At 53.8% G+C, this 19,015-nt stretch overlaps 3 protein-coding genes across 4 annotated transcripts; all 3 read right to left on the reverse strand.

Annotated features, from left to right (window-relative positions):
• Nucleotides 1-725: 725 nt before the first annotated feature.
• Nucleotides 726-10,461, reverse strand: TAPBP (TAP binding protein). Its single transcript, XM_068994314.1, has 8 exons — nucleotides 10,269-10,461; nucleotides 9,973-10,143; nucleotides 9,478-9,738; nucleotides 3,560-3,958; nucleotides 2,826-3,167; nucleotides 2,645-2,734; nucleotides 2,477-2,511; nucleotides 726-1,785 (listed from the first exon to the last, which is right to left on the reverse strand). Exons 1-8 carry the CDS (start codon nucleotides 10,303-10,305, stop codon nucleotides 1,774-1,776), a joined length of 1,347 nt encoding a protein of 448 aa, XP_068850415.1. The 5' UTR covers nucleotides 10,306-10,461; the 3' UTR covers nucleotides 726-1,773.
• Nucleotides 10,462-11,309: 848 nt separating this feature from the next.
• ZBTB22 (zinc finger and BTB domain containing 22) lies at nucleotides 11,310-13,949 on the reverse strand. Its single transcript, XM_068961079.1, has 2 exons — nucleotides 13,902-13,949; nucleotides 11,310-13,283 (listed from the first exon to the last, which is right to left on the reverse strand). Exon 2 carries the CDS (start codon nucleotides 13,209-13,211, stop codon nucleotides 11,310-11,312), a length of 1,902 nt encoding a protein of 633 aa, XP_068817180.1. The 5' UTR covers nucleotides 13,212-13,283; nucleotides 13,902-13,949.
• A 734-nt stretch (nucleotides 13,950-14,683) lies between these two features.
• Nucleotides 14,684-19,015, reverse strand: DAXX (death domain associated protein). Of its 2 annotated transcripts, none has more exons than XM_068960460.1 (8): nucleotides 18,952-19,015; nucleotides 17,804-18,062; nucleotides 16,827-17,655; nucleotides 16,488-16,702; nucleotides 16,101-16,338; nucleotides 15,465-15,936; nucleotides 15,090-15,309; nucleotides 14,684-14,886 (listed from the first exon to the last, which is right to left on the reverse strand). In XM_068960460.1, exons 2-8 carry the CDS (start codon nucleotides 18,008-18,010, stop codon nucleotides 14,827-14,829), a joined length of 2,241 nt encoding a protein of 746 aa, XP_068816561.1. In that variant the 5' UTR covers nucleotides 18,011-18,062; nucleotides 18,952-19,015; the 3' UTR covers nucleotides 14,684-14,826. The 2 variants fall into 2 exon arrangements, with proteins under 2 accessions (XP_068816561.1, XP_068816560.1); XM_068960459.1 differs by having other exon boundaries at nucleotides 17,804-17,993; nucleotides 18,952-19,004.

Consider the following 19,015-nt stretch of genomic DNA (forward strand, 5'->3'; position numbering starts at 1 on the left):
CTCCCGCCCTTTCCGCTCCCCCCCGACGTCCGCCCGCCCCGAGAGCAGGAGCCAAAAAGGGAAGGAAGTGAGGACAGGAGCCAGGGCCGCGGACTTAGAGGAGCGCCGGACGCTTGGGGGCCGGGACCCAGGAGCCCAGGTCTCCAGCCCGACTGTGCTCGGGGATCCTGGAGCCCACGTTGCCCTGCGCTGAGTGGGGACAGGGATTCCCGTTTCCAGCCCCCGGGGAAGGGCGAGAGCCGAATCTGACATTCCGCTCCTCGCACACCGCGAGGCTAAAACTCCCGCAGGGAGCGTGTCACGGGGAACGGACCCAGTTTCTCCGGGCCGCGGGGGCTCCACTCCGCCCCCACCCACGCGTGTAGCGGACCAAAATCCGTTCCGGGTTTTCCGGGGAGCCCGGGGCTCCCACCGGCTCGGGAGTGGGCGGGGCAGGAAGCCGCCACTTCCGGCCCCAGAGCGCGCGCCGGGGGCTGTTTCCGGCGCCGAGGCCGGCCTCTCCGCTGCCTTGGTCACCCGCGAGTGCCCGCGGCTTGAGGGCACGCTGTCGGCCGTGGGTGGCGCCCGGCTTCAGTCCCTTCCAAAGGGGCATGGGGTGCCGCCAAGGCGTTAGAGGCAGGGCCGTGAGAAGGAACCACGCGTCAGTGGAAGTGTCACAGCGCGTGGAAAGAGGGTCCCTGAGGTAGAACTGAGACATCCCTTTGAAAACACTGGAACGAGTTTATTCCCACACGATTAGACCCACACCCTGCGTCCGACCGACCTGGCCCTCGAAGGTCCCCCTCAGCCGAGCCGCTGCTTCCTTCTTCCAGTAGTTTATTTGATTCAACACATATTTTAATCTTTCGGACGAAAAAAAGGCTAACTTCTTAAATTGAGCGCCCTCCAGCGGGCCCTGTGCAGGCGCGGGAGACACCGCAGGGAAAGGACAGGGTCGTCCCAGCCTTCGAGGAGCCAACAGTCCGGGCAGGGAGGCAGGCTTTTAACAACGACTCGCACAATCACTTAAATACAACCGTGGTGAACCGCACTAGAGGGACACGCGGCGGTCTGAGGGGGCGAGGCTGACCTGGTCTGTAGCCCAGGCAGAGAGAACAACGCTCTGGGACCCAGAGGGAGTGGGAGGCCATTGGAGAAAAGGGTCAGCTTTAGGTGTAATGAGCATCGGGAGGAGGGCGGGAGAGCGCTAAGCGGGCTTGAAAAGGTGAGCAGTGGCTGGAGCGCAGGGATGCACTGAGTCAGGGCAGGAAAGAATGGATTTGGCCTTTAGAGCACCGGTTCCTGTCCCAGAGGTCCCTGAGACTATTTCAAGGGCTACTTGAGGTTTCGCCTATGTTCATAACAATCCTAAACTGGTACTTGCCTTTTCACTCTCGGTTCACTAAAGAACCTACAACTGGCGTTTTCCTGAAGCTACATGACGTCTACTGACATCGTCCCCACAGCTAATGGAACGTGTGCTTGTGTCTTCCTGTGTATTGTTCTCAGTTTTGAGAACAGTACAGTAAGTATCTGTGGCTTATAATCTACATAAGTGAAAGCTTTATAGAGTCCTTAATAATTTTTAAGAGATCCTGAGACCAAAAATTTTGAGAACCGCTGCTCTAGAGTCCTAAGGAGGTGAATGCCTTGTGTCTTTTCAGGAGGCATTCCAGTGGCTCAGTGGAGAGAGACTGGAGGGAGCAGGAACAGAGGGCATACAGTTTGGGGAGTTATTACAGTAGCTTAGACCGGAGAGGATGGTGGCTTCCCCAGGATGGTGCTGAGCTGGCCTCACTCTAGTTTCTGGAAGAGAAATAAAAGGAGGTGAGGGATTCAGGGTATTAGAAAGCAGGGCGAAGTGCTCATGGTCAGTCCAGAGACAAGTAGACGTCGTGGGCACAGAGGTGGCAGAAGAAGGAAGGTGACATTTTCTGGGTATTTTAAGCCTGGCAGATGCTGCACCAAGTGCTTTTGCTCCTGCATTTTTCAAAGGAGATGCCCTATCTCCTTAAATCCTTCCAACAGCCCTCTGAGGCTCTGCTGACCAGTACGGTAGCCACCACTCACTTGTGTCTGTTGAGCATTTGAAATGTGGCTAGTCCAAACTGAAGTTTAAAATAAACCACTGTTTTTGAAGACTCAGGATGGAGGAAACACTATAATTTCTTGTACTGATGACATGTTGCCGTGCCAACATTTTGGATATATTAGATATCTTTTACCTTTTTAATGCAGTCCCTAGACTATGTATTTAACTTTACAGATGTGCCTTGTGATATATTTCTATAGGATACCACTGCCTAAGTCATTTTTCCCCCCTTACATCCAAGGAAACAGGTGTAGCCTGTTTGAGGTGGCAGGATTTAATGCAGGTCTGTGTGAATTCCAAGGCTGGATTCTGCCCACCAGGCCAGCAGCCGCCCTCTTGGGTGAGGAGTTGGCGAAAGGGGATAAAATGAGAAGGGAAAATTAAAGGAAGGTGGAGTGTTGTTACCTTTTCTGTTGGATTCTGTGTGGCCAGGTAGGCAGCTGTGGAGAGAGATTGAGAAGAGATGGGATGGGGGAGCAGTAGGGCAGAGGGATGAGTGTCAGACTTCTTTAGGAGGAGGCAGATGATGTCTTGCTTCTCAGGGGTCCCAGTTTGGGTGGGGCTCACACTCACCGGCCCAGCTCAGTGCCTTGAGGAGCCCAAGGAGGAGAAAGGCAGACAGGAACAGGCCGATGCCGTCCTCCAGAGAGGGCCCAGAGAGACCTGGCAGGCAGAAGGGGCAAGAGAGTGAGTCTGAAATTCCCAGGCACACCCCCCCAGCACCACCCCATTTCTCCGTCCACCAGGCTCTTACCAGCCACCTGCAGAGTGACTTCAGCGCTGCGCCCCAGGGTGGGCAGGCTGGGGTGGTGGACCCGGCAGGCATAGCGGGCCCCATGCTGCTCACTGGTGACCGGGGGTGGCTGCAGGTGTGCAGAGAGGCTTACAGAGCCATCTGAGTGATGTCTCAGGGCCGAGAGCCACCTCTGGCCCTCAGCCTTCTGAAAGCGACCCTCTGGGCCACCCCGAAGCTCCCACTCCACCTCCAGGCCCTGCGAGGGGTAGAAGTGGGACACGAGGCAGAGCAGCTCTGGGGGCGCCTCCCCAGGAGCAGCCCATACAAGAGGCGCTGGTGTCAGGGCCACCTTTGGGGGTTCTGGGAAGAGAGGAAGAAAGGAACATGAGGAATTGATCTACAAAGTGCTCCCTCAGAGGCCCTCTGTGTGCCCTCTGGCTCCCCAGTACTGAGAGGGGTTTAGGGGTTTCCTCCCAGGTTGGGGAGCCCACCATCTCCCCATTGGTGTTTCGCAGGAATCTCCATGCCATGTCCCCAGCTTCAGGGACCCCTTCTTCAGATTTGGGAACCTCCATCCCAAAGCCCCTTAGATCCCTAGGATCCCTTTACCCATTGCCCCTCTGACTCCCAGGGATCCCAGTCTATCTCCCCATATTCACCCACCACCCTTTTCTCTACTATCCTCCCATCAAGGAGACCCTACAATCCTAGAGACCATCGTCTACCCATGAGAATCCCATATCCTCACTCACTCTGTATAGCAAGCTCCAGGGTGATCTGCCCTTGCAGGTATGGCAGGTGAACAGTAGCCAGATAGGTACCCTCCTGGGAGGGCTTAACTGCAGGCAGCCAGAAGGTCCCATTACCGGTCCATGGCCCCCAGGGCTCATCGTCATCCCAAGCAGCAAATGCCACTGCCCCCTCTCGGGCAGCTGGCACCTGCCCATTCAGTCCAGGAGTCACAGCAAGCAGCAGGTGCCCCTTACCCAGGTGCTGGCGTCGCCACTCCAGCCCAAAGGGAGGGGGACCTGGGGCCAGAGAAGTAGCAGCCTTGGGGGTGAGGGGCACGTAGGCAAAGCTCAAGTCCAGCAAGGCATCTTGTCCTATTTGGATGCGAGGGGTGGGGGTGTGAGTGAAGACAGTTAGGACAGCTGGGGATGGTGGGGAAAGAAGGGTCGGGAAGGGAAGAGAAAGAAAGAGAAAAAATAGAGAAATTGGGTTACGGGAAGGAGTTAACTCTTAAGGATACTTCCTTGGACACTCACCATCTCCCAGCCCTCCCTGCAAATCCCCTTTGCCTTGGGACTGTGTGGGACCCACTGTAACTCAGAGTGAGCAGAGAGGTCTCAAGGTGAATAAGGGCATCCTCTAAAGGCTGCTTGGAACACACAGCCCATACTGCACCAGCCCAGGGGATGAGGGTTCTGAGGGTACTTGTGACACAACCTGAACCAGCCCACCAGTCTCCACATCCACCCTTGAGGAGCCAGGCCTTCCTTGGTTTGCTGGTGAAGACAGTGATGACTCATGACTGTCAGTCCTATGGTGCTACAGAGTACTGACTGACTCTGGAAGGTTCTGGCTCTAGACTAAAGCTGAACACAGACCTCTGGGCTCTGCTGAGGCAAGTATGGGCTGGTTAAGTGCCTGGAGCCTGATTGCCCTGATCAGTCCCAACTCGGCAGCTGTTATATGGCCTTGGGCCAGTTAGCTTACTCTTCAGTCTCCTGTTCTCCTAAATAAGGATAATGATGATGCTAGCACTCATCCCAAGGAGTTGGAGCAGTGAAGGGTAAGTCAATTCATATCTGCTACTGATCTGGATAACAAAGACACCTATATATAAAAGCTGCTTAGCACAGTGCCTGGAACGCAGTACAGCTACACAAGTGTTTGCTGTGATTACAGCCAGTCATCTGCCAGACAAACATAACATGTCCCAGCTGAATAGCATCTCTAGAACATCTCCTGGCCAGCTCCAGTGCTGGTCTTCCCTGCCTTAAATGATCACCACCAGCCCCCAGGCACTAAAGGCAAAACATCTGCAATCCCTACGATTCCTTCTAATTCATTCATTCGACTAATATTGATTGAGCACCTAGGATGTTCAAAGTTGATGAGAGTGGTGAACAAGACAGGCAGCCCCCTGCCCTCAAACTGTACAGTCTGATAAGAAAGACAGATCACCAAACACAACATGCTATGTGCCATCCCCACCAGGCCCTAACTCTGTCTCCCAGATAGATGTTACATTTGTTTCCGACTCAAGTGCTCATCGATATACATTTGGGCAGTTACAGCAGCCTCCTCTCAGATCTCGCTCTCCCTCATTTCATCCTCCACACTATAACCAAATAACATGGCTGCAAGTCTGACCTGGGCACTTGCCTGTTTAAAAATCCCAGTTACCTAGGAACCTAGCAACTAAAAGCAGAGGCTGGAGCTAGAGGGCCCAGGTTCAATCCCTAGCCTTGCTTCTTACAAATTGTGTGTCCCTGGACAAGTTACCTAACTGCTCTGTCTCATATTTCTTCATCTGTGACATGGGGATAACATCAGTACCTAGTTCTTATGGTTATTCAGAGGAATAAATAAGATTATGCCTATAAAGTGCTTTAGAACAGGAGCTGGTGTATAGAAAATGCTTAGCTGTTACTACTTTCATTACTGTCATCATCATGGTGAAGGATTTGCAGGGTATCTTGGAAAAATGACTTAATCTATTTTTCCCAGTAGTCCAATGACTGATCCTTGCCTACCTTTTGTAGGAATCATGTAAAACAACAGGCTTTTGGAAAAATGGCACACACATACATACGCATACACACGAAACTTCTGATGATTCACTATCACTTATAAACCCCAGCTTTCAAGGAACTTGGTAATCTAGCCCCCAACCTACCTTTCCGGACTTCGTTTGCACCCTAAGAACCAGCCACGGAGAAGCCCTTTCTAAGACCAGTAGAAAATCTGTTGTTGTCACTGGGCTTTTCTTTGCTTTGTTCAACTGCCAGAAATGTCTAGGTTTTCCAAGTGGAAGTAATTTTTTTTTCCTCTTGTGATTATTTTTGTTTTTTTGGCTGTGCCACTTAGCTTGCAGAACCTTAGTTCTACAACCAGAGATTGAACTGGAGCCCTTGGCAGTAAAAGCATAGCAGAGTTCTAACCACTAGATCACCAGGGAATTCGCTACTTTTATGTAACTTTTAATCCTAGCTTCTAGGGCCTACAAAGTTAAACTTCTCTGAACCTCATAGGACTGTTTTTGTTCAAGAGAGTAAAAAAAGTAAGCAATTTCATTTAGTTTATTTAAATCCAGAAACACACTTTTGAATTGTATGAATCAATCTGTAGAATTTATAAACAAATCTTAAGCTAACAGTGCTCTTTAATATGAGTAATTGAAGCAATTTTAGACCTGCATTCCACAACCTGGACTCTGTAAAAATATAAATGTAAACATAACAGGGCCAGAACCTGTTAGTAAGGAAATTTCTACTGTTTCACAGTTTGTATTACATAGGTCTATGCTTTTTTGTTAAAAGTGAATGATAACAACTATTATAGGGTATTACTGAAAAAAATGAAACCCAAATCTAATCAAGCCTCTAGCTCTAACTATCAATGTATAGGAAACATGGAGGGAAAAGGAACACAGGAAATGACAGGATGAGGAGACAATTGGTCAAATATAGAATATGGGGACATCTACAGAATAGATGACAAGCCAACAGCATTTAAAGGGATGGGGCAATTGCAATAAAAGAGACTCAAGAGACAAAACTGCTATGGACTGGATGTTTGCGGCTCTGCCTTCCCCAACCCCCAATTCATATGCTGAAGCCCTAACCTGCAAGGTGACTGGAGACAGGGAGGTGGATGAGGTGACACAAGTCAATGAGGTCATAGGTAAGCCCTAATCTGATAGAGCTGGTGCCCTTATAAGAAGAGGAAGAAACAGCAAAGCTCTCTCTCTCTCCCCTCCCTGTGAGGACACAGCCAGAAGGCAGCCGTCTGTGACCATGAGTGGAGAGTTCTCAGCAGACAGTAGCCATGCTAGCACACTGATCTTGGACTTCTAGCCTCCAGAACTGTGAGAAAATAAATTCCTGTTGTTTAAGCCCCCACTCTACAATATTTTGTGATGCCAGCCCAAGCAGATTCAACAACCAAAGAGAAAATATAGACATCTTTTTGATCCTGATTCAAACAAATCAATTGTAAAATAGCATCACTGAGACAATTGGGAAAAATTTAGTATAGGCTGGAAATTAAATCATATTAAGGAATTATTATTTGTTTTGTTAGGTATAATGCTGTTGTGTGCAGGGGGGATGTTAAAGTCCTTATGTAATAGAGATGTTTACTGAAGTACTTATGAGTAAAATAATATGATGGGATATACTTATAAACACTTCCAAAAAAGAACAGAAGATTGGAGGAAGATAGGTATAACAATTTGGTAGGGCTTCCCTGGTGATCCAGTGGTTAAGAATCCCCTTTACAATGCAGGGAGCACAGGTTCAATCCCTGGTCCAGGAAGATCCCACATGCCTTGGAGTAACAAGCCATGTGCCATAACTGTTACTGAGTCTGCACTGTAGAGCCTGCGCTCTGCAACAAGAGAAACGGCCACAATGGGAAGCCCTCACACTGCCGCTGAAGAAAGCCCACGCCCAGCAATGAAGACCCAGCACAGCCAAAAATAACAAATGTTATTCCCATTAAAATATTTGGTAAATGTAATAACTATACAAGTAGGTATACGGTGTATGGTGGGTTCATTTTCCTCTCCTACTTTAGTGTATCACTGAAACTTTCTATAACAATTTTTAAAGAATGATGAGAAATACGATACACACAAAGTATTTAAGAAAGTATATTTGTCAACAAACATTTTAGAGTATTTAATAATTTATTTGTTAAGAAATAAAGTATAAATAAATCCATACTAGCAAAATTATTGATCTGTGACCCTGGAAAGAGTCTATTTTTAATTTTACATTAAAAAGAAACCTTTCATTTTCTTAAATCCCTAATCAAGCAAGAATGTTTGAAAAGGAAGACTGAGCACAGCAACTAGTTTTCACCCCCGGTGGTGAGTGAGCTGCAGTAACGTTCTCACCTGGCCACCGCCCTTGGTTCCCTATCCGCACTTCTTTTAGGGCCCAAGTCACTTTCTACTCTACAATTATCCCATGACAAATCTGATGAGAACGTTTCTGAGAGTAGACTCTACACCTGGTCACCTCTGTGACCCTTAAAAGTGCTCAAGGCCACCCCAGAGATTCTGATTTAATTCACCTGGAGTGAAATTTTTAAGGATTCTTATTTGCAGACAGAACTGAGAACTACAGGGCCCCAATTTATTCTTGGTGATAATAAACATTTATTAAACCAGTGAATAAATTAACAAAGTGTCTCCCTTGTCACAACAACGGGAAGGCAGATGGGAAATACCATCCACATTTTACAGCTGGAAAAGCAGATTCAGAGAAAAAGGGACATTCTTACCCTACCCCGTGAAACCAACAGCCTTGGAAATATTCCTGCCCACTAGAGACAACTGCCATCCCCACAAGGAGCAGTTTGCCTCTGTTCCTGCCCTGGGCAAGGTCTGGGGACAAAGCATGGAGATGGAAGCAGAGGTGAGGATTGCGTAGTGGGTGCTGAGTCCCATGGGTGATTCTCTCAGTGAGGAGAATGTCAGGGAGAAGGTACTGGGGAAGGCAGGGTGTAGGGCTCAGTAGGGGTTGACTGGCAGGTCAGGCTGTATCCTTTCCATAAAATCACACAATGTTAAAGAATTGCCAAGGACTCTGTTCCCATCACCCTCCAGAGAAGAGCTCCAAGAAAGCCAAATCCAGGTCGCATCTTCCCCACTTTTGCTTTATCCGCCCACTCCCTGCGCCCAAGACCTGGGCCTCGAACCGGGTTACACAATGCGGCAAGTGGTCCGTCCTTGCAGCCGGAACCACCAGATCCCCCGCCGCTTCCCTTCCATGCACTCAAGCCCACCATTCAATGACCACAGAGTCAACGCATCAGCACGAGCCCTAAGAGGAGGCTGTCAGGTGAGGTTAACGCGCTTGAGCACAAGAGCCTGCGCTTTGCTGATTGTTGCAGCACCGGATGTGGGAGTGGGTGGGGCGTGAAGGCAGTTTTGTTGTTGTTTTTTTTTAACATGATGAACAGCAAAGGTGGGGGCGCCTAGCAAGATCTCGGAGGAAAGGAGCAAAAGTTCCTGCTTCTGAGACCCTCCCAAGCCCCTCGCTAGCGAGTGCTTAAGGTCTGCTGCTGCTGCTAAATCGCTTCAGTCGTGTCCGACTCTGTGCGACCCCATAGACGGCAGCCCACCAGGCTCCTCTGTCCAAGGAATTCTCTAGGCAAGAATACTGGAGTGGGTTGCCATTTCTTTCTCCATTCTTAAGGTCAGGTGTCCGGAACCCCCGCCTCTCTCCAAAACCCCGCCCCAAACCGCATTTTATTTTAGATTAGGTTGGGATTAGATGAAGCGGTAAAGACATTTTAACTGAACTGCCTTGATTTACAAATAAAGAAACGGAGACTCGACTGGGGAAGTGACTCGCTCAAGTCCGCAGAGCGAGTTAACGACTGATCTGGACCCTTACAATCTACCCAATAATCTCCCATTCCCCTCTATAGCTACCTGTTGCCATGGTGATGAGAGCAAGCTCCGGCTGAGGCTCCGACTGTGGTCGAAGGAGGCTGGAGAGGCTGAGGAACGGGCTAGACATGCTGACCATGAGCCAAGTCCCGTCCAGGGCCCGCGGGCAGCTCTGCTCCGGGGTCAAGCCGCTGAGCCATTTGGCCGAGGCTGGGAGCGGGACGTAGAGGCTCATTTCGCAGCGTGGAGCGGGGGCGTCCCGGGGATACTGTCTGAAGGCGGCCTGAAGGGTGCCCGCGGGGTCTGTGAACGCAGAGAGAGGAGCTGCAGGCGTAGAATCTCCGCCAGGAAAGAAGAGGGGAGGGCAGCGTCCAGGAACTTTCAAAGGTGCAGACTAGCCGGTCGTGAGAGACTGAGAGGGCGGATCGTTTCACTTTACAGCTGGGGGAAACTGAGGCCCGAGGTCACTGAGACCCGAAGGGCTGGGGGGGTTTCGGGGGAGGCAACAGAGTTGGGAGCTAGTCAGGGATGACTCACCGTGAACTTTGAGGTAGCGCTCTGGGGCGAGGTCCGGTCGAGGAGGTGGGCTCTCCGCGCCCTGGCGCAGCAGCAGGGCAGCGGGTTTCTTGGCCAACTTGCCCCCGCCCGCATCCTCCACGAACCAGCACTCAATCACCGCGGGTCTGGCCGAGACAGCGGTCGCCAAGCCTGGGGAGAGGGACGCGAGTGAAGGCATGGCCCCAACCTCAGGTGACCCGACCTCCCCCATCCCCGGACGTGGCGGGGCTCACCTCCCACCGTTCCCTGTGCAAGGAGTCACGGGGGTCGCTCACCCAAAGCCACAGCGAGGAGCAGGGACACGCGCTTCATGGCGCTCGGATTTCTCAGCTCTGAAGCCGCCTCTTCCTCCTTTCGCTTTCACTTTCCTCCAAAGGCCAGCAGGTGGGGCGGAGGAAATCCCCTCTCAGGCTGGGGGAAAGCTCGTGGGAGGCAAGTTCTCTCCCCGCCTTCCCCCCTCCCCTGAGCCGGGCAGGGTTCCCGAAACATCCTCTCCAGTTGAGGAGTTCCGGTCTGGGGACCTCAGTCCCGCCCAGCCCTCCTGGACTACCCAGCGCCGCAGAGTCCGGGAGCCTTCCCACACCCGAGGCGCCCCCGCCTGTCCCCCACAACCCCGAATCCTCTTCCCTGAGAACCATTACTCCACCTTCCCCCACCTGTGCCGGGTCCCAAGCAGACACATCGGGGTTGTCGGGAAGCCAAATGAAATGACCAATAAATATTTTAATCACTGTTTAGAAAAAATAAGATTTAAAATAAAAACCTGCACTCCTACAACTTAGTTCCCCCTTGCCTCCATCCCCCTCTCTCCCCAGTGAGGACTGAGTTTGGGGACCCCCAAAGTGGGGGAGGAGAGATTAGGGTAGAAATAAAGGGCACATCCTTTTGCAGGGCAGGCTATATTCTAGGAAAAGGGTGGGGCTCTAAGGCCTGGTCCCCGCAACTACACAAACACAGACTTCAGGTACAGACTACAACCACCTGACCCTTGACCCAGTGACTCCTGGATGCTCAACAAGCCCCCTCACCCCCACCCCCACCCCCACCCCACATGGGCCCTACTCGGGAGCTGGGGCTTCTGTGCACTCATCTGCAGGGAAGGAAGGGCTGAGTTACAGGGATACTTTGGGGAGGAGGGGCTGAGGAGTGGAATGGGGTAGCCCATGGGGCGACGCGGTTCCCCCTCCAGGATATATATACACAAGTCCATAGAGACAGGAAGACAGTGAGTTGAGAGATCACCTAGGGTCCACAGTGCCCCAGACTCGTGATCCCTAATCTCTCTTCCCGGAAAGCTACCCCGGTGGGCCGCCCCTTCAGTTTGCTCCGCCGCCCCCACTGAAGCCCATTTCCACCTTGTGGACACTGAGCGGGGACCAGACGCATCGGCTGGACGGGGGCGTGGCCCCACTCGCCTCATCGCCGCTGCCCCCGCCGCCGCCGGGGGACTCTCTCTTGGGCTGCAAGGCCGCTCCGCTGGGCCCGCCCCCGGGGCCCGGTCCAGCCCCGCCCCCGCCGCCTAAGTGGTGCCGGCGCTCACAGTGTCCCCGGTGGCGCATGAAGCTGTCTCGCCACATGAACTTCTTGGCGCAGACACTGCACTCGTAGGGCTTGAGACCTGTGTGCGTCTTCATGTGCTCCGTCAGGTGATGCTTCATCTTGAACTTTTTGTTGCACACGGGGCAGTCAAAGGGCCGCAGGTTGAGGTGCATGTTCACATGACGATCTCGCATGCTCTTGTGGGAGAAGGCTTTCCCGCAGTGGCACAAAAAGATCTTATTTCCATCCCCACTGCCTGTCCCTCCAGGGGTCCCGCCGGTACCACCTGGCCCGCCCAGGGCCCCTGCTGGTGTGCCCCCCAGGGTCACCGCCCCGTGTTCAGCTTGGCTCCCTGGCGGCTGTGAGGAGGAGGAGGATGAAGAGGATGGGAAGACTAGGATCTGGTTGCCCTGCATGTCCAGTGGGAGCAGGGGCCTTGGAGGGTGTGCTGGAGCATAGGATGAAGGGGTTGGTCCCCCTGAATCATCAAGCCCTGCCCCAGGACCCCCACCTTCATAGGGACCAAAGTCATTGGAGGACTCACAGAAATTGACCTGCTCCTCTCCCTTGTCCGGAGGCTCAGACAGGGTCCGGACATCACTTATGCTAAGGGTAGCCTCAGGTCCTCCCCCTGCTGAAACCCTGGAGCCACCCCCCAGCTCTTCATCTTCGTCATCCTCACAGGTCAACACCAAGTCTTCCTCCTCCTCATCCTCTTCCAGGTCTGGGTCTTGTGGAGCCAGGGGTGCCGATGCTGGGCAGTTTCCACCCCGCTTCACATATACCCAGTGTTTCTGTGGCACAATGCTGGGGGGTGCATAGGTGGGCCGGCGGAGCCCAGCCCCAGGGACCACCGCACCCCTCCCATCCCCACCGTCATCACACAGCTCATCTGCCTCCAGCAGCAGCTTGCCAGAGGTAGCACCCCCACTGCCAACCACAGGGGCAGGGAAGACAGGGCCGCCTGTGCGGCGCTCCCCACTGCCCACTGCAGAAGCTGCAAAGGCCTCCTGGGAGGAAGATGAGAAATCAGTGGACTCCCGGGGGCTAAAGTAGTTGCTGCTGCTGGGGGATTGATTCTCACTGGCCCGGCTGGAGGCATGGGAGCGCACGGAGCTCACAGTGGCAGGGGCCACTGTGCCCCCACTCCCGGAAGGCACCCCAGCACCGGGGACAGTGACCGACGTGGCTGCAGCAGTTGTGACGGTGGTGCTGGTGGCTGAGGCCCGGCCCTCTCGGAGGAGTTCAGTGCACTTATCCACGATGTGCCACATTTGGAGCACGGACCCCACTGTGAGGAAGTTAACAATGTCAGCAGCGGCCATGCTGAGGCGGCCAGTGTAAGCTGAAGCCAAGACAGTCTCAAAGGCTCCTGGGTCCATGACGCTGGGCAGCGAGATGGAAGTCATGCCCTTGAGTAGGACCTGGTCGTGGAAGTAAGGGGAAGAGGCAGCCAGGACAGCACGATGAGCCCGGAACTCCCGTCCCTGCACCCGGATGGACACATCACAGAGCTGGCCCTGCAGCCGCTGCTGATTGAGAGACTCCAGGAGGGCACTGGTCACCTCTGGGAAGGACACATGTACCACCGCCGCTGCAGGCAGGGGCAGTGGTGGTGGGGCCAGTGATAGAGGCAGGGGGAGTGCTGCCCCGCTGGGAGACAGAGGAGATGGCTCCATGGTGTGGAGGGAAGGGGTACCCCCCCAGCCACAGGAACAAGGGAAGGAGGAGGGCGGCCGGGGGGGGGGTTTCTGGAAAGAAAAAGAGAGACGAATGATAACATCTCATAATAACACAGCCCTTTACAGTTTAAAAACACATTCACATTTATTATCTGGGTAACCCCCTACAAGGACACTATAAGGTAGGCACTCCTCTCAACCCCATTTGACAGATGACAAAACTGAGGCTCAGAAAGATTAAGAGATTATCCAAGGTCACACCACTAAGTGGCAGCACCCACAAACGCAGGAGTCCTAATTCCAAATCCAGTGCTCTTTGGAGGTTAGAGAAATAAGGTACTCCTGGGGAATGGGGTGCCTCCCCTCAGAAATTCCCATTTGCCTGAGACCCCAACTTAATAAAATTTACCTTACTGGGGTTTTGTACACTTTTCTTGGGTTGGGGGGACAGGTCGGTTCTGGCATCGAAAACTATTTCCCTTTAGGCCATGCCCCTGGCTAGCCACGCCCCTTGCCCCCAGTTATCCCTAATCGCCCATCTCAAGACCCGCCCCATGGCCTTTTGGCTCCGCCCCCGAGTACCCCCGCCCACATAGGACCCCGCCCCCCTCTGCTCCGCCCCAAGCGGTACTTCGACCTCCTCTCCCACCCGGAAGGCGCCCCCCAACCCCGCGCGTCCCCGCTTACCGGGCCGCGCGCCCCCGGGCCCCCCCCGCCCCTCACTCGGCGGCCAGAGCCGCAGCCTGGGCCCCTCCCGCCGCCATCTTGCGCCGACTCCCTCCGCCCTCCGCCTCCGCTCCGCCTCCCGCCCCTCAGGCTTTAAAGGCACAGGCGGGCACCCCGCCCGAGCCGCTGGGCAATACTCGGCCGACTCGGCCACTTCTCCTTTAAAAAACAGCTGTTTCATTCCACCTTAAAGGTACCACGTTTCGTACGCCGCTAAGGACTCAGGACTCGGGTCGGCCGAAGCTCTCATTCCCCTTTAATTTGGTAAGCCTGCCTCTTCCTATTGGCGATGGGTCTAGGCCTTCGCTGCTTGGGCTCCGCCCCTGAGCTGTGGCCATTAGCGCGTTTACGATGTCTAACCGCCCTGGTCGCCCAGCTTCTGACAGTCCTCCTGAAGCCCCGCCCCCCACCTCTGGTCCTGGATTGGCTAGATAACCTTGAGTCGGCCCCTGATTGGCTTTTTTACTGCTACCGCTCGAAGTGGGAAAGAAAAGCGCATTCAGGAGGCTGAAGCACATTTTAGTACCTTGAAGAGGGCAAGGAGGCCTGAGGATGAGAAAAATTCCAACAGAGGCGTGAAGGCAGCTGGACAGGGCATATCCAGGGCTGTCCCGGGAGAACGACTAACCCTGAGCCAGAGAACAGCTGGTGCCAATCACCAGCTGGTGAGGGCGGGACAAGGAAAAGACAGGGATACAGTAAGAAAAGAACTTTATTGTTCGTTAATGTTTCTGTGTAAAACTTAAGCTTTGTTGTTGTTGTTGTTTTTAAAAAGAAACCACCAAAAGGCGATTAGCTCAGTCCATCCCTTCCTCAGTCATGTGCTTCCTACCATCCTCCAAATACCATCCCAAACATTTTGGGGGCAGGGAGGAGGGGGAGGCGGTTAATCAGAGTCTGAGAGCACGATGATCTCCTCGGGATCACACTGTGTGGCCACACTCATCTGCAGGGGAGTGAGAGACAAAAGAGTCAGAAAGGTCTGGAACATAGTGGAGGAGAAGCCAGGGAAGGACTTTATCAGAGATCAAAACTTAGGGTGGGGAAAAAAGAGAGAGGGAGGAGGTAATGGGTGTAACATTCAGACAGAGAATCCCAAATGAATAATGAAAGGGAATGAAGTTAGGAAACACAGCCACCCCCTCTTACCTTATAAGTACCAGGCCTGGAGGGTTGTGACTGGGGAGTGTGGGACAACCGGGTTGGAAGTGGGCTACAGAGGGAGCTGGTCACCAAGCCATGGCTAGGAGAGTCCACCCTTGTGGAGGAATCAGCAACTGGAGCCATAGAAGCCAAAGGGGAAGGCGGGCTGGCCAGGGTACGTGTCTTCTGCCCGTTCTTCTGCACTGCCCTTTGCATTTCCACATGGCTAGAGACAGAAACACACATGGGAGGAGAGGTATGTGGAGCCTGAGGCTGGAGGGGGAATGTGCAGTTTTTCCCCAGACTCCTTTCTACAATATTTCTCTCAGAAAGCCCCTTCAGCCCCTCCATGGCTTCCCTCTTTCTCCTTGTTGCTGTTACCTCGTTCCTAATGGCCCAGCTTCTGTTTGCTTCTCCTTCCGAGATTTCTTGCGGGGGGGACTGGAATCCCCCCAGGTGTGAGGAGAGACACCCCCATTGAAGGAAGTGGAGGTGACCATGGCGGCCCCATTCTCCAGCACAGTGGTAAGGAGGTCCTCTGACTTCTTGGAAGAGGAAACGTCCCGCTCCTCAGGGGAAGGGGTCGTATCCAGGGGCAAGGCTTCAATCTCTAGCTCGAAGAGCTGAGACATAGGGCTCTCTTCCTCCAGGGGCAACTCCTCGAGGTGCTCTTGCCTGCTTTCAGCAACTACACTGGAGGGGGCCGGGGGCTCTTCTGCCAGTGAAGATGGTGACTCTGTGGGTCTTTTGTTCTGCTGCTCCTCTGAAGACCCATTGTTCCCTTTATGAGGTTCCAGGTTCTTTTCAGTGGAGACCGGTAGTGGGGACATGGGGCTCTTATCTCCATCCTTCTCTGGAAAAAAAGAAAAGAGCAGATTGGTAGCAAAAGAACTGGGGGAAAGAAAACTGCTGAGAGGACACAGAGTGAGAGGAAGAAGGAAAGGATCTCAATGAGGGGGCTCGTGCCCAACAGAGTAGAGAGAACTGACACACGAGAAGACGGTTTCCTTGACATACCTGCTTCCTCCTCCTCCTCCTCTTCATCGTCCCCCTGACCTTCCTTCATCTGTTCCAGATCCTCCTCTTCTTCGGAATCTGTGGCCTCATCTTCTTCCTCATCGTCTTCCTCGTCTTCCTCTTCCTCCTCCTCGTCTTCCTCTTCCTCCTCCTCCTCTTCACTTTCCTCATCTTCTTCCTCGTCGATCTCAGCCTTGGAAGTGGTAGGACACTCCTGGGATGCCACTCCACTAGGACCCTGCAGAGGACAAACGAGTTTCCTGGAGGGATCTGTTGCCCCATTCTCCAAGGAATGCTTCTTGCACTCCTTCTGCATGCACCATGATCAGTCACCCCAGACTCCCTGCTGGCCAGTGCAGGGGAGGGACAAGGTCTCTCCGTTCATACCTCACCCGAATCCAACGAGGATTTAGGGGTATCTTCAGAGTGCGAAGAGGTGGCTTGGGGGAGCCGGGCTCTTCTCTTCTGTCTCTCGCTCTCCTCATTCCTGTCTTGCATCATCGCGTACTTGGAGATGACCTCATCCAGCCGGCTCATAGCCAAGCTTCGGTTCTCCCGCAGGCGCCGGGCCAGGACAGGATCTGAGAGTGCGGGATCAATGCCTGTGTGGGAAGATATAAAGTCAGTGTAGTCACGCAGAACTCTAGAAGGGACTAAAGAGATGCCCCCTCCACCACACACACCTGACGAACGAGGGTTACCAAGGAGTATCTCACTAAGGCCTACCTGGCCTATAGTCATCTGTGAGGTGACAGCCGAAGTTGTAGATGAGATCCAGGTGGCGACGCTCCTGTAACCTGATGCCCACATCTCGGAAGGCATCCTGAGCCATGAGCTGGAGCTGCTGTCGGGGGAGGCCAAGGCTGTGCCGAGCAGCTGCTTTCTCTACAGCCCGCAGTACATCTCCATAGTCAGGGAAGGTATCAGGCCCTGGCTTGTTGATGAGCCGCTCAATGCGCCTGTTGACCTCTGGGTAACGGGTACCACGGTAGGGGATGCGCTGCTCTATGACCCGGCCTGTCAGTGAAGAGCAGTCTTTCAGCTCACACAGCCGCCCAAAGAGACGGATCAGCTTACGCTTCAACCTTGCTTCCTGCAGGTAAGTGGAGTCTGGGTCATCCAATTCTGAGAGATCCAACTCCTTTTCTTGCAGCCGCCGGATCTCTGCCACATACAGTGCCAGCAGCTGCTCCAAGCGCTGGATCTGCCGCCGGGAACCACGGGTCCTTGGGGCCTCAGAGCCAGTGGTCTCAGCATTTGGGTCCGAGGAGGGGTCTGTGGGAGGGTTATTCCCAGAGGGTTCACTAGAGGTGGTGGCAGCAGGGGCCAGGTTCAGCTTCTTCTTGGCTGAGTGGGCCTTGAGAACCGTGCAGAGCTCGTTAATGTAGACATAGAGCTTAGCTGGCCGGTTCTGGGCCCGAGAGAGGACCCGAGAGAGGATGTTGCAGAACTCCGCCGAGGCCAAAAACAGAGGGTGGGCCCGCTGCTGCCGGTTATAGAGGAACGGGACCACCTCGGGGTGGTCCGCCGTCTGCGTCTTACACAGTGCAAGGAACTGGAAGGTTCACGGGGGAAAAGGGAGGGGAAAAAGACAAAGGATAGGGTTGAGAGAAAAGTGAGGTGGGGTTAGTGGGGGAGAAAGGAAAGAGCCAAGCAGCCATCCCCCTCCCTGGGGCACGACAGTCTTCTCCCCTAAAGCTCACCTCTTCAAACAGCTTCTCATTCTCCAACTTGTAGCATTTCTTGCCGCCCGAACTACTGCTTCCTCCAGCCCCATGGGGCTGAGAGGAGCCAGGGGCTTCTGCCCTGGGTGAGGCCGGATTAGGGGGTGGGTGGGAGGGCCCTGGCTGAGCAGCTGCTTCATCTTCATCATCATCATCCAGCACGATGATGCTGTTAGCGGTAGCCATAGGGGATCAAATCCCCCGGAGGGAGGAAGTGTTGGGGATTTCGTAATTCCTGCTGGAAGGGGATGGGGCCTCAGACAGAGCCCCTCCAGCATCGCCCCATCCCTTCATCTCACACGTTTTCCAGTCTTCTTGGGTTTCAAAAGCACCCAGCCATGCCCAACAGTGTCCTCATTTCCTAGCTTCAGCAAGCATTAGTACTGTATGTTTTTCTGGCCCTTTACTGGGGGAGTTGCAAACCTTCTGAAAACCTGAAGTCCCACCCCCAGCTCCACCCCCCACGCCTGTATCCGGTCTTTCAGTCTCGTTTTCCCCACTATTTCTCAGAGTTGCCAAGTTGAGTCTTCCTCTCAACCCCTGGACGACCTCTCACGCTCCACTACAGATTTCCTTGACATTCTCTCGAACAGACACCACAGCCCCGCTGGCACCACCGTTTTCCCTGTTCGCGCTCTCTCACACATATCAAATCTATACTCTCACCCCATTCTGAAAGATAACCCCAACTCGGAGACCCTCTGAGGAGGTTCCCTCCCAACAATCCATTCCCTTTTCTCCTACTTAAATTATCTCTATATTCCACCCTCTGATGGGTCTCCTCAAACCGAAGCGCTAGGTTGAAGATATTTCACCCCAAGTCCCCTCCTTCTCACCCCACCCTAATCTCCCCCATTCTCTCTCAGTGACCTGTAACCAATCGTGAGCTCCACGCTGGGCTCTCCCGATTCCTCTCAGATCCCAGCCCTGAGTCCAGTCCTTCCCCTGAATGAGCTTCCCGCCAAGTCCCCCTCCCCCAGTTCAGCCCCTGGCCGCCCCACTCCCCTTCAGGGATAGGAAGGAGGATCCCACAGCCTGCCCCTCAGACTCCGCGCCGGGGACTCCCCAGTACCTCTCCCTCGACAGTCCTGCCCCCGCCTTCGCTCCCCACACCGTCCGGCCCCCACCTCAGAAACGGTCTCTCGAGGCGACCCTCTCCGCGGATCTCAGAACCTCGCATGGTTCCCTCCG

Source organism: Capricornis sumatraensis, chromosome 22 (assembly GCF_032405125.1).
Source record: "Capricornis sumatraensis isolate serow.1 chromosome 22, serow.2, whole genome shotgun sequence".
Lineage (NCBI taxonomy): Eukaryota > Metazoa > Chordata > Mammalia > Artiodactyla > Bovidae > Capricornis > Capricornis sumatraensis.

What these genes read in the sequence shown, in the direction of transcription:
- TAPBP (XM_068994314.1), bottom strand. Translation starts at nt 10,305, where the DNA reads ATGAAGCGCGTGTCCCTGCTCCTCGCTGTGGCTTTGG. An exon ending in CCTGGAGCTTGCTATACAGA is followed by an intron (nt 3,168 to 3,559) that starts GTGAGTGAGGAT and finishes CTCTCTTCCCAG; the next exon opens with AACCCCCAAAGGTGGCCCTG. An exon ending in CAAGGCACTGAGCTGGGCCG is followed by an intron (nt 2,512 to 2,644) that starts GTGAGTGTGAGC and finishes CTCTCTCCACAG; the next exon opens with CTGCCTACCTGGCCACACAG.
- ZBTB22 (XM_068961079.1), bottom strand. Translation starts at nt 13,211, where the DNA reads ATGGAGCCATCTCCTCTGTCTCCCAGCGGGGCAGCACTCCCCCTGCCT.
- DAXX (XM_068960459.1), bottom strand. Translation starts at nt 19,004, where the DNA reads ATGCGAGGTTCTGAGATCCGCGGAGAGGGTCGCCTCGAGAGACCGTTT. An exon ending in CTCGAGAGACCGTTTCTGAG is followed by an intron (nt 17,994 to 18,951) that starts GTGGGGGCCGGA and finishes TACCGCTAACAG; the next exon opens with CATCATCGTGCTGGATGATG. An exon ending in ATGAGAAGCTGTTTGAAGAG is followed by an intron (nt 17,656 to 17,803) that starts GTGAGCTTTAGG and finishes TGAACCTTCCAG; the next exon opens with TTCCTTGCACTGTGTAAGAC.